At 55.7% G+C, this 20,799-nt stretch overlaps 1 protein-coding gene across 5 annotated transcripts in view; it reads left to right on the top strand.

The window, feature by feature from the left end:
- The window catches only part of PARVB (parvin beta), a 116,712-nt gene that overhangs the window by 92,187 nt on the left and 3,726 nt on the right, over nucleotides 1-20,799 (top strand). For all 5 annotated transcript variants that reach the window (NM_001102299.1, XM_059886738.1, XM_024992209.2 and 2 more), the window contains exons 8-12: nucleotides 134-153; nucleotides 7,757-7,818; nucleotides 10,601-10,669; nucleotides 14,578-14,679; nucleotides 20,084-20,156. In NM_001102299.1, the coding sequence (NP_001095769.1) occupies nucleotides 134-153; nucleotides 7,757-7,818; nucleotides 10,601-10,669; nucleotides 14,578-14,679; nucleotides 20,084-20,156 (326 nt within the window). The remainder of the gene's footprint in view (nucleotides 1-133; nucleotides 154-7,756; nucleotides 7,819-10,600; nucleotides 10,670-14,577; nucleotides 14,680-20,083; nucleotides 20,157-20,799) is intronic.

Here is a 20,799-nt window from a genome sequence, read left to right on the forward strand (position 1 = left end):
TGGGACTCACATTTTTACAACTCCGTCTCTGACTGGCCAGCTGGGGGCCCATGGGGCATCCCCACCACCCTCTGCCCTGCGGCTCACTCAGCTCTGTGGACCGTCTGATGCTTCTCTCTGCTCTTCTTTGCAGGATGATGATGGGGCGCTTTGGTAAGTAACTGGGTGGGGGAGCGGGTGGGGAGGGCATGGGGCGTCTGAGGCCACTGGGCACTGTGGGGCTGCCCCAGGAAGCCCCCAGGATTCACACGGTCACTCAGAGGCCGCAGGGCCCAGGGTGGGTTTTGGAGTGTGGTTTGCTTCTCACAGTTGTCGGGAGGCTGGGCGGGGGGATTGGAAAAGTGAGGTGGGCGGGAGTGAACCAGGAGAAGGGGGAGGGCGGATGTCCCTGTGAATACAGAGCGTCATTAGCTAGCCGGAGGTTCAGAGGTTCCTTATGGGATGTACTTTTTACCAAATGGATCATTTATTTAATTTATTGGGCTGTGCTGGGTCTCAGTTGCGGCCCGTGGAAACTTTAGTTGCAGCGTTCGAGCTCTTGGTTGCGTCATGCAGGAAGGACCTAGATCTCTGACCAGGGGTGGAATCGGAGCCCTCTGCGTTGGGAGCGCAGAGTCTTAGCCACTGGACCACCAGGGAAGTCCTGGGATGTGCTTTCATGCATAGCTTTCCACCTTAAAATCTCCGGCTTAACAGACCTTAGAGTCAGGCAGCACTGACTGTAGTCACGGCTGGGTGACCTTTGGCCTCCTCCTTCACCTCACTGTTCCCCATCTGTAAAATGGGTCCTCGGAGTCGTTGGTGGATTTTGTGAGATAACAGACGTTCAGTCTGCTCGGCCCAGGGCCCGACTCTTTCTCTGTTGGTTTTCAGTGGCTGTTCCCATAGAGCTGTCCCCTGCCCCATGAAAGCCCCACCATCCCATCTTCATCTCAGGGAGGGGTGGCAGGTGCAAGGGCAGCTCATGGCAGCGTCTCAGCCCTCCGGGAGGGGAAGCCCCCAGCTCTTAGTCACAGCCAGAGGCAGCTGGAGCCAGGCTCCCCGCTTTGGTGATATTTCAAATCTAGAAGCCCTCAGCACTCCCCAAATGCCGTGTTCTCCAGCGAGCAGAGAGGGGAGTACAGACGTTAGGAGGAAAATAGAGACCAAATAGAAGTTTTCTGCGTGCCTTGTGAGCCGGCCACGGGAGCTTGTCCCTAGCTGTGGGTGGGGGCCTCGGGGTGAGGGGTGCGCCTCGGGGGCACCCCCGGGCTTGGCCTCTGCGGCCTCACGGTGATTATGGGGACCAGAGGTACCCCTGCCACTCGGGTGCAAAGAGGACGAGCGGCTCTTCAGTTCCCAGAGGTCTTGAACCAGAGAAAATGCAGCAATTATATGTCCTTAAGTGTCCTTAAGTAGTCCTTGAGCTGTGCTGGGGAAATTCAGTCTTCACTTTTTTTTTTTTTAAGTAGCACTGGAGGTCTTTTTTATGTCTATATTATTAAAAAACGTTAAAAGAAAAAGGGAGTGAAAAGGAATCCTCCTGTGTTCAGTTGCTGAGGCTGCAGAATAGGGTGGGGAGTGCAGCTCCAGGTGTGGGGGCGCCTGGCCCTGCCCTGGGTGTGCAGGGGGTGGGCGCAGGGCACCCTGCTGTCCCCTCCCTGAGCCTTCAGGCTTGTCGAGGGCAGAGGGGACTCAAGTGGGCCCTCCGAGCGTCTTCAAGGGCTGCCTTGCTTTCCTGTGTTTTCACTTCAGTGTGGGGGACAGGACCAGGGCGCCTGGACTAGTCGGGGGGCTTCAGGGGGGATCGTTTCCGCTGGGGTCTGTGTGCAGCCTCCCATGCTAGAAGGGGCTAGACGCTCAGTCAGGAAGGCCCTGGCAGCCCTGAGAAGGGGCGCTCGGGGGTCTGGTGGACTGGATGGTGGCTGAGAGTCCCCGGGAATGGCTGAGCGTGGTGGGGGGTGCGCCGTGGCACTTGAGAGGCCGAGGAGCCTGGAGTCGTTGCCCTCATCACGTCCAGGGCTGCCTGTGCTCCTGAAATGCAAAACAGACCATTAGTGGGTGACAGGCAACTCGCCCGCCCCCAGCTCTGGGCTCCTGCTGACGCAGGTCCCCGGGTCTCCATGCTACCCCGACATGCAGCAGCTTCTGCCAGCCCATGTCCCACGGGAGCCCTCGGGCCCTGTGGCCCTAAGACCCCATCACCTCCCCCCACTGGCCCCTCGAGCTGGCTCCTCTGCACTCCTTAACCCCTCCCTCCGTTCACCCGCAGCTTGCCGAAAGCTAAAGCCTTGCAGCCCTCGCAGGGGCTTCCAAGGCCCCCTTAGACCACCCTCTGGACACCCCTCTTCTCTGCTCTGGCCTCCTGGCCCCCCACTTTGCACTCTCAGCAGCCCCTCACCCCGGCACTCCCCTTCCGGCTCTTGTACACGCAGTACCCTGGCCTGAAATGCTCCCCCTCTAGATTCCCGCGTGGCTTACCTCCTCCAGGGAGGCCCTCCTTGATGCCGCTGCCCGAATCCCTGCCCGTCCTCTGACCCCTCTCCCCTCCATTATCTCTTTACTCACCTCTGCTCGCTGGGAACGCTTTTGCTCTGTGCCTGACAGGCATGGGGGCGCCTGGACGGTCAGGGACCCCTGCTTGGCCCTGCCCTCTTTCCCTTGGCACGTGGCTCCTTGAGTCATGGATTTCCTAGTTGGCCCAGTGGTAAAGGATCCACCTGCTGACGTCAGAGACGCGGGTTCGATCCCTGGGTTGGGAGGCTCCCCTGTAAGAGAAAATGGCAACCCCCTCCAGGATTCTGGCCTGGAGAATCTCACGGACAGAGGAGCATGGCGGGCTCTGGTCCATGGGGGTCAGAGTGGGATGCGACTGAGCACGCACACGTGCCTTGAGCTGTGAGCCTCCTGCAGGCTGGTGCATGTGTCCCCTGTGTGCATCGCCAGCCCTGACCACACATGTTCCAGGAACACCAAGCAGGCCCTCCTTGGCTCGTGTCTGCCTTGGGGCAGGGTGCTGGGTGGCGCAGCCTTCACAGGGAGCCCAGTTCTTGGCCTCAGTTTCTCACCTTAGCACTCTGAGCGAGGTAGGGGGTGGGAGGGCGCGCTGCACCTCCCCTGGGACCCCCCCCACCCGCCTTCTGCGGGCTCCGCTGTCCCGGCTGGGGTGGATAGGAGGCCCTTCTCTCCCCGGGGGAGCTGGGGAGCTGCAGCCCGGTCTCCATGGTAACGGGCTTGCTGGCTGCCTCTTCTCTGCAGGCGCCCCTCCCCATCCCGGGCTTCAGGAAGTTGGAGAGAAGGATGGAGAAGCTTTCTTCCTTTTCTTCCAGGACTCCTTGCAGCCCCTGGTCTCTCCCCTTCACATCTCCCCGTTGCTTCCGAGGCTGCAGCTGGATCACACCATTCCTGGTCTCCACCCTCCACCACTCCTTTTACCCTCAAGGGACCCAGCCCTCTTAGCCAACACCCTCCCCTGCCACCCCGCCGCCTGCCCAGGCCACACCATCAGGAACCCACTCTTGGCTCTCTGTTCCCTCTGCCCAGAACACCCTCCTCTTCTTGCCCTAGCAAGCCTGGACTCGAACATCAGGGCTCCTCTGACCCCGGGCCTGTGTCCACATCCCCAAGCTCCGGGGCCCCAGGGACCAGACGGGTCTCACGAAAGAAGGAAGTGGTGAGAACACTGAATGATGAAGGGCTGCCCCCACCCCTGCCACCTCTGTGCTGTGTGTGGCGGGGAGTGCTGGTGCCTGGGGGCAAACAGGGGCGTCTGTGCCCCCACTTCCACGGGGGGCTCATCAATGCTGGGAGTAGGGGAGGGCGAATGGAAGTTCACTCTTGCCTCGGCTCCCATTTCTTCAAGAGAAGCCAGAAATTCAGGACTTTTGGACACGCTTCTGATTTCAAAAACGTAGACTCAGACAGGGCCCACTTCTTCTGGAGTAAGCCGAGCATCTTTGGAAGTTGAACTTCGGTGGACACTGAGGCTCTGGCTGATGCAGCTGCTTCCTGCATCTTTCTGGCTTTATTGGTACCCATCTGTGGACTGCCTGTGCCCTTCCTGGGGGCAGGGCTGCCCCCTGTTCATTCATCCCTGTGACTGTCCCCAGAGCCTACGGGGAGGTCAGGGTGGGGGCAGGACGAGAGGACATCAGTGACATGCTTGCTTCTCCCTTTATACCCTGTGCGTGAAAGTGAAAGTGAAGTTGCTCAGTCATGTCCGACTCTTTGCGACCCCAAGGCCCGTTGCCTACCAGGCTCCTCCACCCATGGGATCTTCCAGCAAGAATCCTGGAGTGGGTTGCCATTTCCTTCTCCAGGAGATCTTCCCGACCCAGGGATTGAACCCGGGTCTCCCTCATTGTAGGCAGATGCTTTACCGTCTGAGCCACCAGGGAAGTCCGTTTCTCTGTGTGTGCTGGGTGCTAAGTCGCTTCAGTCGTGTCCGTCTCTTTGCGATTCTATGGACTGTAGCCCCCCCGCCAGGGTCCTCTGTCCATGGGATTTTCCAAGCAAGAACACTGGAGTGGGTTGCCATGCCCTGCTCCAGGGGCTCTTCCCCTTCCCAGGGATCGAACCCACGTCTCTTATGTCTCCTGCTTCGGCATTCCGGTTCTTTACCACTAGCGCCACTTGGGAAGCCCTTGATTCATTACCTCGCTTAATCCTTAACACCGGTGGTGAGCTGGGGTCTGTTTTCACCCCCACCTCATGGAGGGAGACGCTTTGCCTAAGTCACGGGCCCCAGGCTCTCTGCCAGATTAGTTGTCATTCCCCAGGCCTCGGCCGTGACGCCATCCGCCCCCCAGGGGCAGGCAAGCGGGCGTGGGGGCCCCGGCCTCCAGGCCCCGCGATGGCCCCCCTGCCGCCCAGCCTCTGCTGGCCCAGCGGTGGCTCGGCTAAATATATCCGGCTGACGTCAAGGCTGTTCTGCTCCTGGGGGTTTTCTTAAGCTGCATTTAAAGTTTGTGTTTTGCTTTGTGAAGATTTAGCTTTTTTTTTCTTTCTTTTCCCTCCCTCTTAGCAGACTGTCTTGTTGAGTATAATCGGACTTAGATGATTATAAAAATAATTTACAGCTGCCGCAGTAGAAAAGCTGGGGGAAGGAAAACCTGCAGGGTCAGGCCTTTGGGTCACTGTTGGCCTTTAGGTGAAAAAAGCGGGGTGCCCCTCCGCAAACACACTCCCCAGCCCTGTGCACACGTGTGTGTACACACCACACACACACACACACCATGCATACACACCTTCCTCTTTGCCTGTCACCTTCCTTCCTGCTGCCTGCCCCCAAGACCAAGGGGGAGGCTACCTGGGCTGGGCCAGCTGCCTTCGGGGGCCCTGGCCTGTGGGTGCTGAGTGCCTGCCGTTGGGGTAGCCTCGGGGGAGTAGCTGGGATGCTTCCTCCAGGAGAGGCGCAGGCTCTGGCTCCCTCGGTCATGACCTGCCTTTTTCTCATTTCTCCCCTCTCTCAGTTGATGCGATCCTGAAGCAGGCCCTGGGTCATCTCTAGCTCCAGGTTCCAGCCCCCTCCAGACAGGTGCAGGGCTCTTCCTACCCCAGCCCTCCCCCAGAATCCATGCAGGGGGTTTGAGTCCCAGCCCCAGCTTGGATAGAGGGCCTCTCTGCTGGTTGAGGTTCTCTGAGCATTGACCACCCCCAGACACCTTGGGGGACCGGGTATCCTTGAGGACCGAAGGGGGGCCCCCGGGCCTCCAGATTCCCTCATCCCCACCCCTTCTGTCCTGGCAGCGGCTCCCCTGCAGCCCTGGGTCCCACCCTGAGACCTCCACCCCCCTGCCTGGGCTCCAGGCGGCTGTGGGCTCTGTCTGCCTCCGTGTGACCCGCCATGGCAGTGTCAGGCTGGAAGCAGGCCCCTGGCCCAGACAGTCTGGTCCACTGACGGCCACGTCGCCCCAGCCTCTGGTGGCCTTGCAACTGAAAGAGAAGGGGTTGATTCTGTGTTAATTTGGAAGGCATGGCTGGGCGCATGAGTGGCAGGCAGGTAGAATGGGTCGGGGTCCCTGGGACGCGGCAGGATAGGTCCCTTCCGGCCCCGGGGGTCTTCCCATGGAGGCAGATACCCTGGGGAAGAGCAGCTGGCGAGGGGTTCTGAGCAGGATTTCCTGGCCCTTTTCCTTTGTTCTGAGCACTGGCTGCAGGCCCTTCACGGTTCTGCAGCCAGTGATGGTGCAGTGAAGAAGTGAGACAGTGGTCCCGGGCTACAAGGAGCAGACAGTCCAGCAGAGAAGGAAAAACAGAACGTGCTCGCACAGAGTGATGGTGGAGGTTTAGTCGCTCAGTCGTGTCCGAGTCTTGCGACCCCATAGACCCCATAGCCCACCAGGCTCCTCTGTCCATGAGATTCTCCAGGCAAGAATACTGGAGTGGGTTGCCATCTCCTCCTTTGGGGGATCTTCCCAACCCAAGGATTAAACCTGGGTCTCTTGCCTTGCAGGCAGATTCTTTACTGACAGCCGTGAGTAATCGCTAGGAAAGTTGCACCAGGGTGAGAGGACAGAGAGTGGAAGTGCGGTGCTCTTTTAGAGACAGGTGGTTGTAGAAGGCCCCCCAGACGACCTCAGGGAGGTGAGGCTGGTGAGGAACAGGTGCAGAGGCCCGCTGGTGGGCATGTGACAGAGGGAGGTACCAGTGGGTGGAGTGAGGTTGGGGGGGTGGGTGTTGGGAGGTGATGCTGAACTTGTGGACCCTGTGGGCCCATGGGAGAGAGAGAGAATTTTATTATAAGAGTGATGAGAGAGTGATGGAGAGTTTTAGTCCCCACAGGGATGGGGTCCAGTTCAGTTCAGTCACTCAGTCATGTCCAACTCTTGGCGACCCCATGGACTGCAGCATGCCATCCATCCCTGTCCATCACTGACTCCCGGAGTTTACCCAAACTCATGTCCATTGAGTTGGTGATGCCATCCAACCATCTCATCCTCTATCATTCCCTTCTCCTTCTGCCTTTAATCTTTCCCAACATTAAGGTCTTTTCCAATGAGTCAACTCTTCGCATGAGGTAGCCAAAGTATTGGAGTTTCAGCTTCAGCATCTGTCCTTCCAATGAACACCCAGGACTGACCTCCTTTAGGATGGACTGGTTGGATCTCCTTGTAGTCCAAGGGACTCTCAAGAGTCTTCTCCAACACCACAGTTCAAAAGCATCGATTCTTCAGCGCTCAGCTTTCTTCATAGAAAGAAAGCAGAGGTGGGGAGGGGGAAAGAAATGATCCAATTAACACTTTAAAGTGGGAAGCCTGGCATACTGCAGCCCACGGGGTCCCAAAGAATCGGACACAGCTTAGCGACTGAACAGCAAAACTTTAAAGGGCTTACTGGGCCTTCAGGGGAGAATGGATCAGAGGAGTTGGGAGTGCAGACGTAGAACCCATTCAGCAGGAAGTTGTAGCCACCATCCCCAGGTGAGGGCTTGTTTGGGGGTGGCAGCCATGATTACCTGGGGAGGTGGTCAGATTTATCCACGAGATGTATCAACAAGGTGTGTGGGGAAAATGGAGAGAGACTAGGATGTGATGTCTGAGTGCTTCCCCTGTATTCTGTGTTCAGAGGCAGAAACTGAGTTAAAGGGACCCTTCAAAGCGTCTTTCCCTTGATTTTGCTCCTTGTCAGCACCTGCCTCTTGGCTCTGGCAGGAGTGCAAAGGCTTCCAGGCAGGTGGAACATGCCGGGGGATTAGACACTGCTTGGTTCCGGGGATATGCAGAGATGATCAGAGCAGCGCCCGCGTCTCCTTAAACCCTTCTCCGTGTCTCTGCAGAGCGGGACGCCTTTGACACGCTCTTCGACCACGCCCCCGACAAGCTCAGTGTTGTGAAGAAGGTGAGTTCTCAGTCAGGGTGTTTCCCTCCATCTCTGGGTGCTTTTTTTTTTTTTTTTAACAGCATGAACTCCGTGCCGGGAAGGAGGTGGGAAAATGTTTGAAATCTCTGAAATGTTTGCCACATGGATTGAAGTGTAATTATAGTCAAAAGCGTAACTGCGGTGCATAAAATTAGCACCTTTTTAACTCAGCATCTCTGCTCCTGGGTATCTTCCTGGCCACCCTCCCCGCCACTGCTGTGGAGTGAATTACCCTGCCAGTGCTGGGGGGCAGTTCATTCCGAATCAAGGCTTTTTTTCAGTGTGTAAATGTTTTTCAGCATGTCAGCCTGCTGGCTCGTGCTGGCCTCGTTACCGCGAAGCTGCAGCCACCACGTGCCTGGTAAACAAGCAGGCGCTGTTGGCAGAGCTGTTCTGAGCTCCATTTGGCCTGTCTCCCCAGCTGGGAGCGCAAAGGGGAGGCAGCCTGCTGGTCAGCCTCTGATGGAAGAAACCGCGTGAACAAGGCTTTGGAGTCAGGGGCTGGGGAATGGTGAGCTTCCAGGCAGATGGCTTTCTCTCCCCCCGGAGGAATCAAGACTCAGTACACATCAAGTTATTTGAGTGCCTACAGAATGCTCAGGAAGGCAGCGGTGGGACGGATCTCCGCTTGTAAAATCTAAGCCCTCGACTCTGCGCAGACGGCTCTCGATCTTGAACAGTTTTCCCACACAGGTTGCTTCATGCAGGACTTCTCAGTCTGTAATATGCTGACATGCTTTGCAATTCTCCAAGAGGGGGCTTGGGCTTCCCTGGTAGCTCAGCTGGCAACAAATCTGCCTGCAATGCAGGAGACCCCGTTTTGATTCCTGGGTGGGAAAGATCCCCTGGAGAAGAGATAGGCTACCCACTCCAGTATTCTTGGACTTCCCCTTGTGGCTCAGATGGTAAAGAATCCACCTGCAATGCAGGAGACCTGGGTTTGATCCCTGGGTTGGGAAGATCCCTTGGAGAAGGGAAAGGCTACCCACTCCAGTATTCTGGCCTGGAGAATTCCATGGACTGGATAGTCCATGGGGTCGCAAAGAGTCGGACACGACTGAGCGACTTTCACTTCACTAAGCGGGGGCTTGGTGGGGTGCATTTCCCCAGGCGTGTTTGTCTGCAGTGAGATCTGTTGACTTAAATGTATCGGGATAGACAGAACACATTACATTCCCACGGAACTCGCGTTTGGAACGTGTTAGTCCAGGCTGGGATGATGAGACTGTTAGTTCTTGAAGCACTTGGCGGAAGTGGGCCTTCGGGGCGAAGCCTACTGAACGTGCTTGGATAACAAGCAGCGTACTCTGGGCCCTCGGAGCAGTGCCCCCAGCCCAACCCCGGCCACACCCGGCCCCTGGACTCCGTCCAGTGCACGCACAACTTGTTGTTCCCTAGCTCAGTCATGTCCAACTCTGCGACCCCACGGCCTGCAGCATGCCAGACCTCCCTGTCCATGAGACTTTCCAGGCAAGAATACTGGACTGGGTTGCCACTTCCTTCTCCAGGGGATCTTCCCTACCCAGGGATCAAACCCACCCTCTCCTGCATTGGCGGGTGGATTATCGACCGCTGAGCCACCAGGGAAGCCCTGGCTTGCAGAAGATCTGATTCATTCTTTGAGAAGACGTATTGTGGGGATCCCAGCTATGACCAAGGAAGAATCCTTTTGTTTCCCTGACACCTTCCTGCTTCCAGCCTGGCCCTTCCCCACCCCCACACTGGGAGTCGTGTTAGTGTCTCCTGAATCCCAGAATAAAGGCAGGGGGACCCTGTCCAGCTCTCCAGGTCCCTCCGAGATCACGCCCGACTCCTCTCTCCCATCCCACCCACCTCCAGCCCCCGCTGGAAGGTGCTGGAGGGCTCCCACAGGTATACACGGCCTGGGTGGCTGCTCCGCCCACTCCACCCCCCAGCTAAGATGCTCCCCTGCGCCCTCATCTTCCAGGGATCCACGTGCTTCTCGTCGACACCCCACCACCACCCTGACATTTGAGTTTCATCTGCTTTGCTGCATCTCTGGATTCCCCATCACCTCCACTGGGTGTATGTATGGAGAATCATGCCCCAGACGTCAGGGTGGGGCTCTGTCTTACTGTCTTGCATCCCCAGCACCAGTCAGAGTGCTGGGCACATAGTATATCTGGGTTAAATGAATAGGAAGTGACATCATGTCCAGGGTAGGGAGAGATGGGGTTGACACTGAGATTCCATGAAAGTCGGGTTTGATTACTGAGACAAGTTGCAGGCCACAAGTTTTAAACTTTCACCAAAGAGGAGAAGCCAGTGGCCCTGTGTAGGCACACACCAGGACTCAGCAAGTCTCTGAGGTCTCTTCATTTACTGAAACTCTGACGGAGGGGGCCCCGGGCAGCCTTTCTGTCTCAGTCTTTTGTAGTTCAAGGCTACAGCTAGCCTATGTTGAAGCAATTAAGTATCTCCCCCTGAGTGGGAGTCAGCACATCCATCCTGGGGGCGCAGATCACTCTTCTGCAGGGTTGTTAAGTATGGTACATGTGCACGTGGGCTGGTGGACAGAGTTGTGCGTTTCTTTACCAGCTGGGGTAGATTTAGGTTTTATCCCATTAAAACCAAGGGTGATTGTAAGAACATTTCATTTTCGACTCGAGCCTTTCATTCCAGCCAACAGGGGAGGTTACGGAAGCGTCTCACAGAGCCAGAGATGGCACCTGTCGCGACCTTCCCGTGATGTGGGAGCCGAATCTCGCGCTCACGTTTCCCGCGTCTCTTTGCCTTGCAGTCTCTCATCACGTTTGTGAACAAGCACCTCAACAAGCTGAATCTGGAGGTGACGGAACTGGAGACCCAGGTGAGCCGCGTTCTGGGTTGAAGCATCCTTTGTCTGGTGTGGTTTCCAGCCAGCTCTCTGATCTTCGGTGGGCTGCGTGAACAAAATCAGACAGCGTTGTGTTCGTCATACAGAGAATGTCCATCACGCAGTTGAAATAGTCCCAGCCCCAGCCTCCTGGACCTTCTCCCATACCCTCTGTTTTAATTCCTGGGGCTCCTGGAACAAAGCCCATTAAACAACACATATAACCTCACAGTTCTGGAAGCCAGAAATCCCAGATCAGGGTGTCTACAGGGCTGTTCCTTCCGAGGCTCTGGGAGGGGGTGGGGTGGGGGGCAGGGAGGTGGTCAGTGCCAGGCCCCTCCCCCAGCTTCTGGTGGCTTGCTGGCAACTTTGGGCCTTTCTTGAGTCATCAGATGTATTGTCTCCATCTTGGCTTTCACATGGATCTGTATTCAAATTTCCCCCCTTTTTTGGTAAAAACACAATTGTGTTGGATTAAAGCCCACCCTAACGCGCTTACTTCTGCCAAGACCCTATTTCCAAGTAAATTTACACTCACAGGTTCGAGAGGGGGGTCAGGATTCCAACACATCTTTTTTGGTTGTTGTTATTGTTCAGTCGCTCAGTCGTGTCCGACTCTTTATGACCCCATGGACTGCAGCACGCCAGGCCTCCCTGTCCATCACCGACTCCCGGAGGTTGGTCACACTCGTGTAATTGGGTCGGTGATGCCCTCCAACCTTCTGGTCCTCTGCTGCCCACTTCTCCTCCTGCCCTCAATCCTTCCCAGCATCGGTGTCTTTTTTGGTGCAGGGATGCAATTCAACCACAGCACCCTCCAAGGTGCCGGCACCCCCACCAAGGAGCCTCTGCGTGTGCGTGTCCCTCAGACTAGAATATGTGGCTGCCTCGGCCTCTGCTTCTTTTTTAAAAAATTTTTCTAAAATTGTTTTGCCTGCACAGCATGTGGAATCTATTTCCCTGACCAGGGATCGAACCCCAGCCCCCTGCAGTGAGAGCGAGGAGTCTTAACCTCTGGGCCACCAGGGATATCCCTGGCCGCCTCTGCTTCTGCTGTCCGTGGCCGTCCTACCCTTAGTGCTTAGCCAGCAACTGCTGGCTGGCGTCCCTCTAGTGAATACACACCACATATTTCTCCCGCCGCAAGTATAGAAAGTATACCTCCCCACCCCGACTCAGAGCGAAAGCTGCAGCGTGAAAATATGTTTTGAGCACTTGGCAAGCATTAAAGACAAAATATAATTTCCCCGGGATTAGCTGGGTGCTTGAGTTTGACGTCTTTCGCGTTCTCGGTGCCCGTTTCTCTAATGTGCAGCTGATCCTTCTTAAACCCCTGGGTGATTGCATTCATTCCTTTCTCTTTCTTTAACTTTTCTCATTTGCTTTTCTAATTAAAAAAGTAATTCAGGTTCATTGTAGAAACGTCTGAAAATGCAGATAAGCAAAACAAATAAAAATCCCCCGTAATCCCCTCACCCAGAGATAACGGCGCTGGGGGTTTACTCCAGATCATTTCTCCACACGGATGGCTCCTCGTGGGCAACTCGCTCTATGTTTGAATGGCCCATTTTCTAACGTATATATTTATTTGTGTGTTATTTGCAAGAACACTTTTTTTTTTTTTTTTAGCAGTTTACTAATATCACGCGTTTAGCCTGATTATTTGCGGCCTGATGTATTAACAGTCCAGAAGTGTACTCATTTGAAAAGGATCCATCCTTGTAGTCTGCCCCTGCCCCAGCTCCCTCACCGTTCTCTCCAGAGGTGACCAACTGCAGTTAACGGTTGGGTGTGCCTTTTGCTAGATGGTTTGTATGCACGAGTGTGTTTTTTGAAATGGCTGTGGGTCAGGTGTTTTTTTGTTTTTGTTTTTTTTTGCAAAACAGCTGTTTTGTAAAGTGTTACTTAATAGTGTGGGCCTCTTTTTGTGTGAGTGAGTGGGTTTCGTCGCACGCCTTTCGTGTTGTCTGGCCTGTGTGTGTTCATCGCTGTAGTACCTGCCTCCTATTCTGCGTGTCATTAAATCCAGTCCTTGTGACAGGACGTTTCCTGATCTGGTAGATACATACCGTGTCCAGTATCTTTGGACACAGCTGTTTATACCTTTATCTGCTTCCTCAGGATAAACTCCTACAAATGGGGCTGTTAGAGCAAAGGTGGGTAGTTACACAGAGGGCCCGGAAGCTTTGCCCACCTGAAACTCTCATCGGCGGTGGTGAGAACCCACATCCTCGCCAGCTGTCCCTGATGGTCACTGCCCAGATGGCTCTGCCTGCTGGTATCAACAGCCACGCATCTTAGGCTGATTCTAAGCTTAAATTTGCATTGATCTCTGTCTGCTTTGTGTGTCCATTATTTTTTTCTGTCACTGCACAGTAGGAAGTAATGGGGCTTCCCAAATGGTGCTAGAGGTAAAGAACGCGCCCGCCAGTGCAGGAGACATGAGACACCTGGGCTCGATCCCTGGGCCGGGAAGATCCCCTGGAGGAGGGTATGGCAACCCACTCCAGTATTCTTACCTGGAGAATCCCATGGACAGAGGAGCCTGCTGGGCTACAGTCCATAGGGTCGCAAAGAATTGGACACGACTGGAGTGACTTAGCAAACACACATGAGGTAATATCTTAAAAATACTTTGAGCCAGTGATCCACCAAAAGAGATACCCGGCCCCCAAAATACAGATTTTTCTTTTTGTTGTTGCAAAGGGCTCTGAGTATTTTCATAAATATGTTTGTTGTTAAACTTCTGATGTCCTGGAAGTCAAAGCAAACGGCTCCGGTTCTTGCTCTGGGTGTGTGTATGTGTGTGTTTTCCTTTCTTTTTAAAACCACTTTAGATTGTAGGGCAGCTTCCTAGCTCTGTGACACTGAGCCACTTCCTCAACCTCTCTGAGCTTCTCCCCACATGTTTAAACTTAAAATAAGTCAGTATCATTCAAAAGCCTGTGGAAATTTTCAGCGGGCACATGTGGCCAGTGGAAACTGAATTGGACCACACAGCTTTAGAATCTGGAGGCTGGGTTCGTCACGAGTCCTTGATCTGCAGCAGATGCCCTCTGGGAGGGTGGGCGGGCAGGTCCTGCCCCCTCCCCGCCCCGCGTGCTTGTCCGTGTCCCAGAGATCAGGCCCCGCCTCCTGCACCTTGGTCCTCTCCTCCCCCTGGGCAAGTTGCTCTGCCTTCATTGGTCTCCACTGGTTTACCTGTAAAAGAAGCAGTTGCCCCCTGTCCTGGCTTATTGGGAACGGGGGAGCCCAGGCGAAGAACAAAGTCTTTGGATCTAGATTCCTGGCCGCTTCCTGTGCATGGGAGGTGCTGCTGGGCCATGTAGCAGGTCGAGAGGCTGGGATTTGGGGAGAGACTGTAGCCTACCAATTAGGACCCAGCTCGGATGGACCTGCGTGCTGGGTGCACACAAAAGCCCTCCATCACAGGGCATGGGAAAGTCTTGTCCCGCTGTGAATGCCTCTAGAAGAAGGCACCCAGGCAGCTTACCAAGTGAGCAAGCAGAACAGGGCAGCAAACCCCAAACCAAAGCCTAGGGCACCCTGCAGGCTGTGGATTAACTGTGCCCACTGCTGGCACAGGTGGAGCACTCCCTGCGTGTCCGGTGCTCCCTGCCCCCCTCCTCACAGGGTCCCCACGACATCCCAGAGAGGTGGGACCCAGCGTTATCCCCAAGGTCAGTGGTCTGGTCCTCCCCATTTGGCCACACTTCGTGTGATCACATACAGTCTCAAGTGCCCGCTTTGCACCCTGGCCCTTCACCTGACTGCAGGCTCGAGTTCCTCAACAAGAGATGGATTTTTTTTTAACTCTAAAGCACTTTTCCTCCGTTTGAGGGGCTGCAGAGCCTTTGCTGACTCCGTGCACGGCCCAGAACATGACGTGTGTTCCTCTGTAGTTTGCAGACGGCGTGTACCTGGTGCTGCTCATGGGGCTCCTGGAAGATTACTTCGTACCCCTGCACAACTTCTACCTGACCCCCGACAGCTTCGATCAGAAGGTACGTGTGTGCGCGGTCTCCATCCTGGGAGTGGCCCGGGACACGCGCATCCCAGTGAGCAGTGTAGAATCCCTGGGCCGCTCTTTGTGAAGTCCAGCCTGCCTAGAAAATGGTGTGGTGATGACATGTGACCCTCAGGAAAGGAAGGAGCCCTGTGGGCAGTGCCTAACGCATCCAGGGGATGTGTGCCACGTTCTCGTTGGACTCTCCCTGGGACGATGCTGGTCTTCATAATTGTGGCCGAATGTCAGTAGAGTTGCAAATCCTTCCCCTGTTTGTGCCGCGTGGTCTGCCTGCTGCTTCATGAGCTTCCTAGACGCCATCTTCAGTGGCTGCACAATGTCCATGGAGCGGCTCTGATGCCAGTCTCCCTGTTTTCCACTCTAGGGCAGTTCATTTGTTTCTTTTTGGCTATTAAAACAATAAGGTATCCTTGTGAATATATTATTGTCCGGTCGCTAAGTCATGTCCGAATGTTTGACCCCCATGGACTGCAACATGCCAGGCTTCCCTGTCCTTCACTAACTCCCAGAGCTTGCCCAAGCTCATATTCATTGAGTCGGTGATGCCATCCAACCATCTCATCCTCTGCTGCCCACTTCTCCTCCTGCCCTCAATCTTTCCCAGCATCAGGGTCTTTTCAAATGAGTCGGCTCTTCACATCAGGTGACCAAAGTATTGGAGCTTCAGCTTCAGCATAAGCATTAGTCCTTCCAATGAATATTCAGGATTGATTTCCTTTAGAATTGACTGGTTTGATCTCCTTGCAGTCCAAAGGACTCTGAAGAGTCTTCTCCAACACCTCAGTTGGAGAAAAAAACATCAATTCTTTGGCATTCAGCCTTCCTTGGAGAAGGAAATGACAACCCACTCCAGTGTTCTTGCCTGGAGAATCCCAGGGACGGAGGAGCCTGATGGGCTGCCGTCTATGGGGTTGCACTGGGTCAGACACAACTGAAGCGACTTAGCAGCAGCCTTCTTATGGTCCAACTCTCACATCCATACATGGAAAAACCACAGCTTTGACTATATGGACCTTTGTTGGCACAATGATGTCTCTGCTTTCTAATATGCTGTCTAGGTTGGTCATAGCTTTCTTTCCAAGGAGCAAGTGCCTTTTAATTTCATGGCTGTGCAGTCACCATCCACAGCGATTTTGGAACCCAAGAAAATAAAATCTCTTATTGTTTCTACTTTTTCCCCATCTATTTGCCATGAAGTGATGGGACTGGATGCCACGATCATGAATATGTAAATGTAAATATATGTTTCCATTCCTGTGGATTGTTTTCTAGGAAAATCCTCAAAGAGGATTGTTTGGGTCAAAGGGCATGGCCTTCACATTTGGGACACTCTTGTGACCGGGTGTTTGCCTCCTGCCAAGGGCTTCCACAGGCCCAGCCATCCCAGCAGTGTTTAGTCCTCACCTTTAGAAACCTGGCTTGTGGACTCACCGTATGGCTTGAGCTCGAGAGCATCTGTCATTTTATTTTCCCAAAGTGCTAGACCCGTGAGTCAGGGAGGCAGACGAGGCGAGCGGGCGCGGCAGCCAGAGATGCATCTGGAAGCCGGGCCAGTGTTTACCAATCAGCCTGCTTCTGGCATCGCGAGGGCGGCTTGCTCGCGGCCAAATGTCGCTGCCGTCTGGCCTGCTGAGATGGATCAGAGCAGATCAGCGAGGTTCTGGCACATTCCCCTCCTTGGTGCACAGAGTGGGTGAGGGGGTGCTCGGGGCTTCATGGGGCAGGTCAGGAGGCAGGAAGACAGACAGCTTGGTCATGGAGTTCATCTTGCATTTCCTGCCCATGTGGCCGGCTGCAGAAGGATTTCTGTTTGTTTTTTGACCTAAACCATTTCTAAAGTCCTTATGGAATGTGTTACAATATTGCTTCTGTTTGATGTGTTGATTTTTTTGGCTGCAAAGCATATGGGATCTTTTGAACCCATGTCCCCTGCGCTGGTAGGCAAAGTCTTAACCATTGAACCGCCAGGGAGGTTCCCAGAAGTCTTAGCCACTGAACCACCAGGGAAGTTTCCAGAAGCATTGTTCCGGAGAGATCTTTTCTTTGTTCATGAGGCTGAACAAAGAGCTGAACAAAAATGAGCACGAAGGCTGGTGAGAAGGGTGAAGTCAGCCAGGCCGACTGGAGCTGGGCTTCTTTCCGGGACAGGCTCTGCGCAGTAGCAGGGGTGGCGCCTCCCAGCCCCGGCCTCCTTCTCTCTGAGATGAGACGAGTCTCTGTCCATCACCCTCTGGCCTGGGAGGCTCAAGGCCTATTCGGTCCACCTTCACCTCTGAGCGGGAGGCGGGTAGCTGCTGTCGGGGACAGCATCCCGCATGGTGTGAGACCATCAATGCTTGTAGAGTCCAGTGGTGGCCTGGTGGCTTCCAGAGCTCTCCTGGCTGGAAGCCGTTGTTCTGGAGGGTCTTTCTCCAGCCGTGTTAGCCCCCAGCCCCACCCCTGGATTCTCTGCCTTCCTCCCCACAAGTGATGGCCTCATGGTACCACTGGGAGGTTCCTCGTTAGCCATGGGGCTTCCTAACCTCCAGGTCCTCCAACCACCTCGCAGATGATGGCCTTTCCCTGCTACACCGACCTGCAGCTGCTTCTGGCTGGGGCCGGGCACCTCGTCCCCAGTGTGGCCGGGCAGTGGTGACACACGCTGAGAGATCCTCTCGAAGCATCCTCGGGACCCCAGACTCTGCCAGGCACTGAGAGTCCTTGTAGCAGTGATGGGAGACAGATCAGTGAGCAAAATCCGAGATGCATCGTGGGCGCGTGCTTTTAAACAATCACACTGGAGTTTAGAAAGATGAGATGGGACGTCTCCGACCCTGAGGTTCCTGCAAACAACTGAGCAGCCCCATCAAGCCATCTCAGAGGTGTGGGTGCCACCCACGCTTCTTGTTTGAGCCCCACCATTGAGCCTTGCTCTGTGCTGGTCACTTTGCTGGGTACCTTGGGCCTGTAGTCATCTTCTGGAAGATTCCACAGTGTCCCTCTCTCTCTGGGGGGGTGGCCTGTGTTCTGGAGACTTGAAGGTTATTCCTGGAAACAAATCCCAGAAAGGGCTTTGCAGTTTCAGGGTGCTTTCCCATTTGCTTCCTCATCGGAGTCCCTGTCCCCAGGGAGGAAAGGGGTCCTCGGGGTGCGGATGGATCATCAGCAGGGGCGGAACCAAGAGACCCTATTCCTTTCTGGGACCCTCTGCCCTTCTCTCTCCCCACCTGGTTTTTTGAAACTCCTTTGCAGCACAGAGAGAAAGCACTTTGGGGGTCCGGGCGTGGACTGCCTCCTGGGAGCAGTGGGGGGCTTTGGGGTTCAGAGTGTGGCCTGGGGTGGGGTCTCACTCTTGGGGATCACGGTCAAGGTACTGGCCCCACGTCCTGTCGGGAGGTGTCTGCTGTTCTCTGTGCCAGGTCCGTGGAGCCGGGCTCCGGGGGTGCTTCTCTGCAGGGGCAGCGAGGTTGTGGGGTTGAGGCTTGGGTCTGCGAGAGAACGGAAGGGGAAGGGGCAGCTTCCTGTCTGCTGGTTTCCTCGGACGGAGAAGAAAGCAGAGGAAAGTCTTGCTCAAAACCTATCACTGGTCAGGCCAAGCAGCTGCAGAGAGGTGGGCCTTGAAAGGATGCTCGCCCGACCCCTGCCCCTCCCCGCCTCCCACACCCCCATCCCCCTGCCAGCCAGTCTTTCCCTGGGGCAGGGAGGGGCCTCGTGGACTTGACCATGCTCCACACCCATGATGGGGGCGCATCCTGCCAGCCTGGGGGCCACGGAAGACGTCTGTTCCCACGTTGGGCTGATGGTCTAACCCGACCGTTACCCTGTTTCTCCCTCTTGGCCGTCCTGGCTCTGTCTCAACTCCAAACCTGTTGTGTGTATGACTCAGGGATCCGGATCTCAGAGGATGGTGGAAGAGGCAGGATGCTCCCAGAGGCAGGGCACAGGTTCCGATCCAGACTTGTGTGGGCTGAAGCCTGGCCCTGCCTCTCGGAGCTTAGGGACTTTCTCAGCACAGATGATAGATGGTCTCACCCATCTCACCCAGGACCTCCTTTGGGAAGTGGGAGATTAAGACCCTCTGGTCATCTCCCTTGCGTGTCCCTGCTCCAAGGCCCAGCTGGGTTCAGCCCTCTCTCCGGGCTGGCTCCGGGCCCTGCAGGTGGGACTCTGACAGCCTGCGTCCTGTCTCCCCTCGGCGTGGCCCGCGAGCCTCAGGTCATTCGCAGCTCACCCAGGTCTGGGTGTGTGTCCTGCACCCACTCTGGGGCGTGTCCCCCATGCCAGGGCTGGGCTCCTGTTTGATACTCAGCGGACGGTGGCCTTCTCTACATCTCTGAGTGCTGCCCACCCAGTGCCTCCGTGGCCTGGAAGCTTCTCTGCTGTGCCCCGAGCTCTCGTGGTCTTGACTAACAGAGGAGTATTTTGCCAAGTGTCTTTTTCCTGGTTAATCATTAAACCACTTTGCAGGCAAACTTGTGGTGTTTCTGATTCATTGGCAGGGAAATCATGAAACTGTTGCTGTTTAAAGGGTGTTTGATGACAGGAGAGCCCTAAAGTCCTTTCCAGCTCTGACATCTGTGATTTATTTTACTTTTTGGTTTCCCTGCCCTCCTCCTTCCCCCAGCCCCCACCAGCCTTCACTCGATGCAGACATCTGGCTGGCTGTGATTTGGTTGCTCACCAGTATCTCTGTGGTTCAGGTGGACTTGAAACTCAGCAGAGATGGCTCTGTGTCTAACCTCTGCAGCAGCCATTAACAGAAGTGAGCAAACTGCGAGCATCCTTGGGGGCTGAATGCAGATGTGCCTACGTTTCCGGGGCATCGAGCAGGTCGAGGGTCAGGACCAGGCTGTGCAGCATCCACCAGGGGCCTGACTTCAGGTCCAGCAGGGTCCACGGCACCTGCTGTGGGTCAGGGCTACCGATATACCCCTGCCGAGGGCACGCCATCATGCTCAGCTGGCTTGAGGCCCTTCTGACAGACAGCAGGTGACTGCTGTGTGCTGGGGACAGGGCCCAGGGCCGGGCGCCTTCGGGAGGTGACTCGCCCTTTCTGAGCCTCAGTTCCTCAGTTGTGAAAAGAAGCTGCCGTCACTTGTCTTCATGAGGGCGTGTCGGAGCCTGGGGACCCCCACTCCTTCCTGCGTCTCCCAACCCCCTGGGAAGGGGAGTGAGGCCCACCTGGCGGGTGTGTGTTGTGCTCCGCAGACTCCCTCCTCCTCCCTCTCCCCACCCTCTGTCCTGCCCTGGGCACCCCTGGTCCTTGTGGGCCGAGTTATTCCAAAGGTTCCCCTGTCCATGCTTGCTTCCATCCCCTTAGAAGAAAATTGGTGGAGATGGGGGGCAGTGGGCAGGCTTGGGACCAGTTGCAGCCCCGACGCTAACTCTGGCTTCCTTGGCAGGTCCACAACGTGTCGTTTGCCTTTGAGCTGATGCTGGACGGAGGCCTTAAGAAGCCCAAGGCTCGCCCCGAAGGTAACCCAGGTCTTTGAGGGGCTGGGTGACCGGCCGTGTCTCTCCCATCAGGCCCCGAGTGTGTGGCTCAAAGGCCAGGCTCTGCCGACCCCAGCTCCCTGTTGCCCTCGGGGCTTCGGGGACCTAGAGTCCTGTGCTGGTGAAGCCACCAAGGCCAGTTCTTCAGCAACCACTTGACTTGGAGGACGCGGCCTCTGCCCCACAGGCTCAGGGTTCGATTGCCCACCAGGTGCCCTTGCTCAGACTGAGACGCTGCTTCATGTCTTGAGACGATATTTAAGGTTGGCTGCAGTTTGATGCCTGTCAGGTCACTGTCCTGATGGCCCAGTGGTGCCTGTGAGCAGGGCCGTGGCTCGATCTTGGCCTGTGAGGTCTGAGTGGCAGTGGAGGCCAGCAGATCCCCAGCTAGAGGCCTCCTCGCTGCCGCACCCGCCTCCTGTGTTAAATGACCTCTACCAGGAGTCTCTTAACTTGAGCGGACAACTGAAGCCCTGGGGTGGGTGAGTGGGGTGGAGGGGGTGCTTCTCAAAGCATCTTCCAACTCAGGGGCTGTGGAACGGGCCCTCCAGGTCCCGATTATAACAGGTTTGCAGGTGACGCCAGTGCTCCTGGATCCCCGCCCGACAGTAACAGCGTGAATCCT

Source organism: Bos taurus, chromosome 5, assembly GCF_002263795.3.
Source record: "Bos taurus isolate L1 Dominette 01449 registration number 42190680 breed Hereford chromosome 5, ARS-UCD2.0, whole genome shotgun sequence".
NCBI lineage: Eukaryota > Metazoa > Chordata > Mammalia > Artiodactyla > Bovidae > Bos > Bos taurus.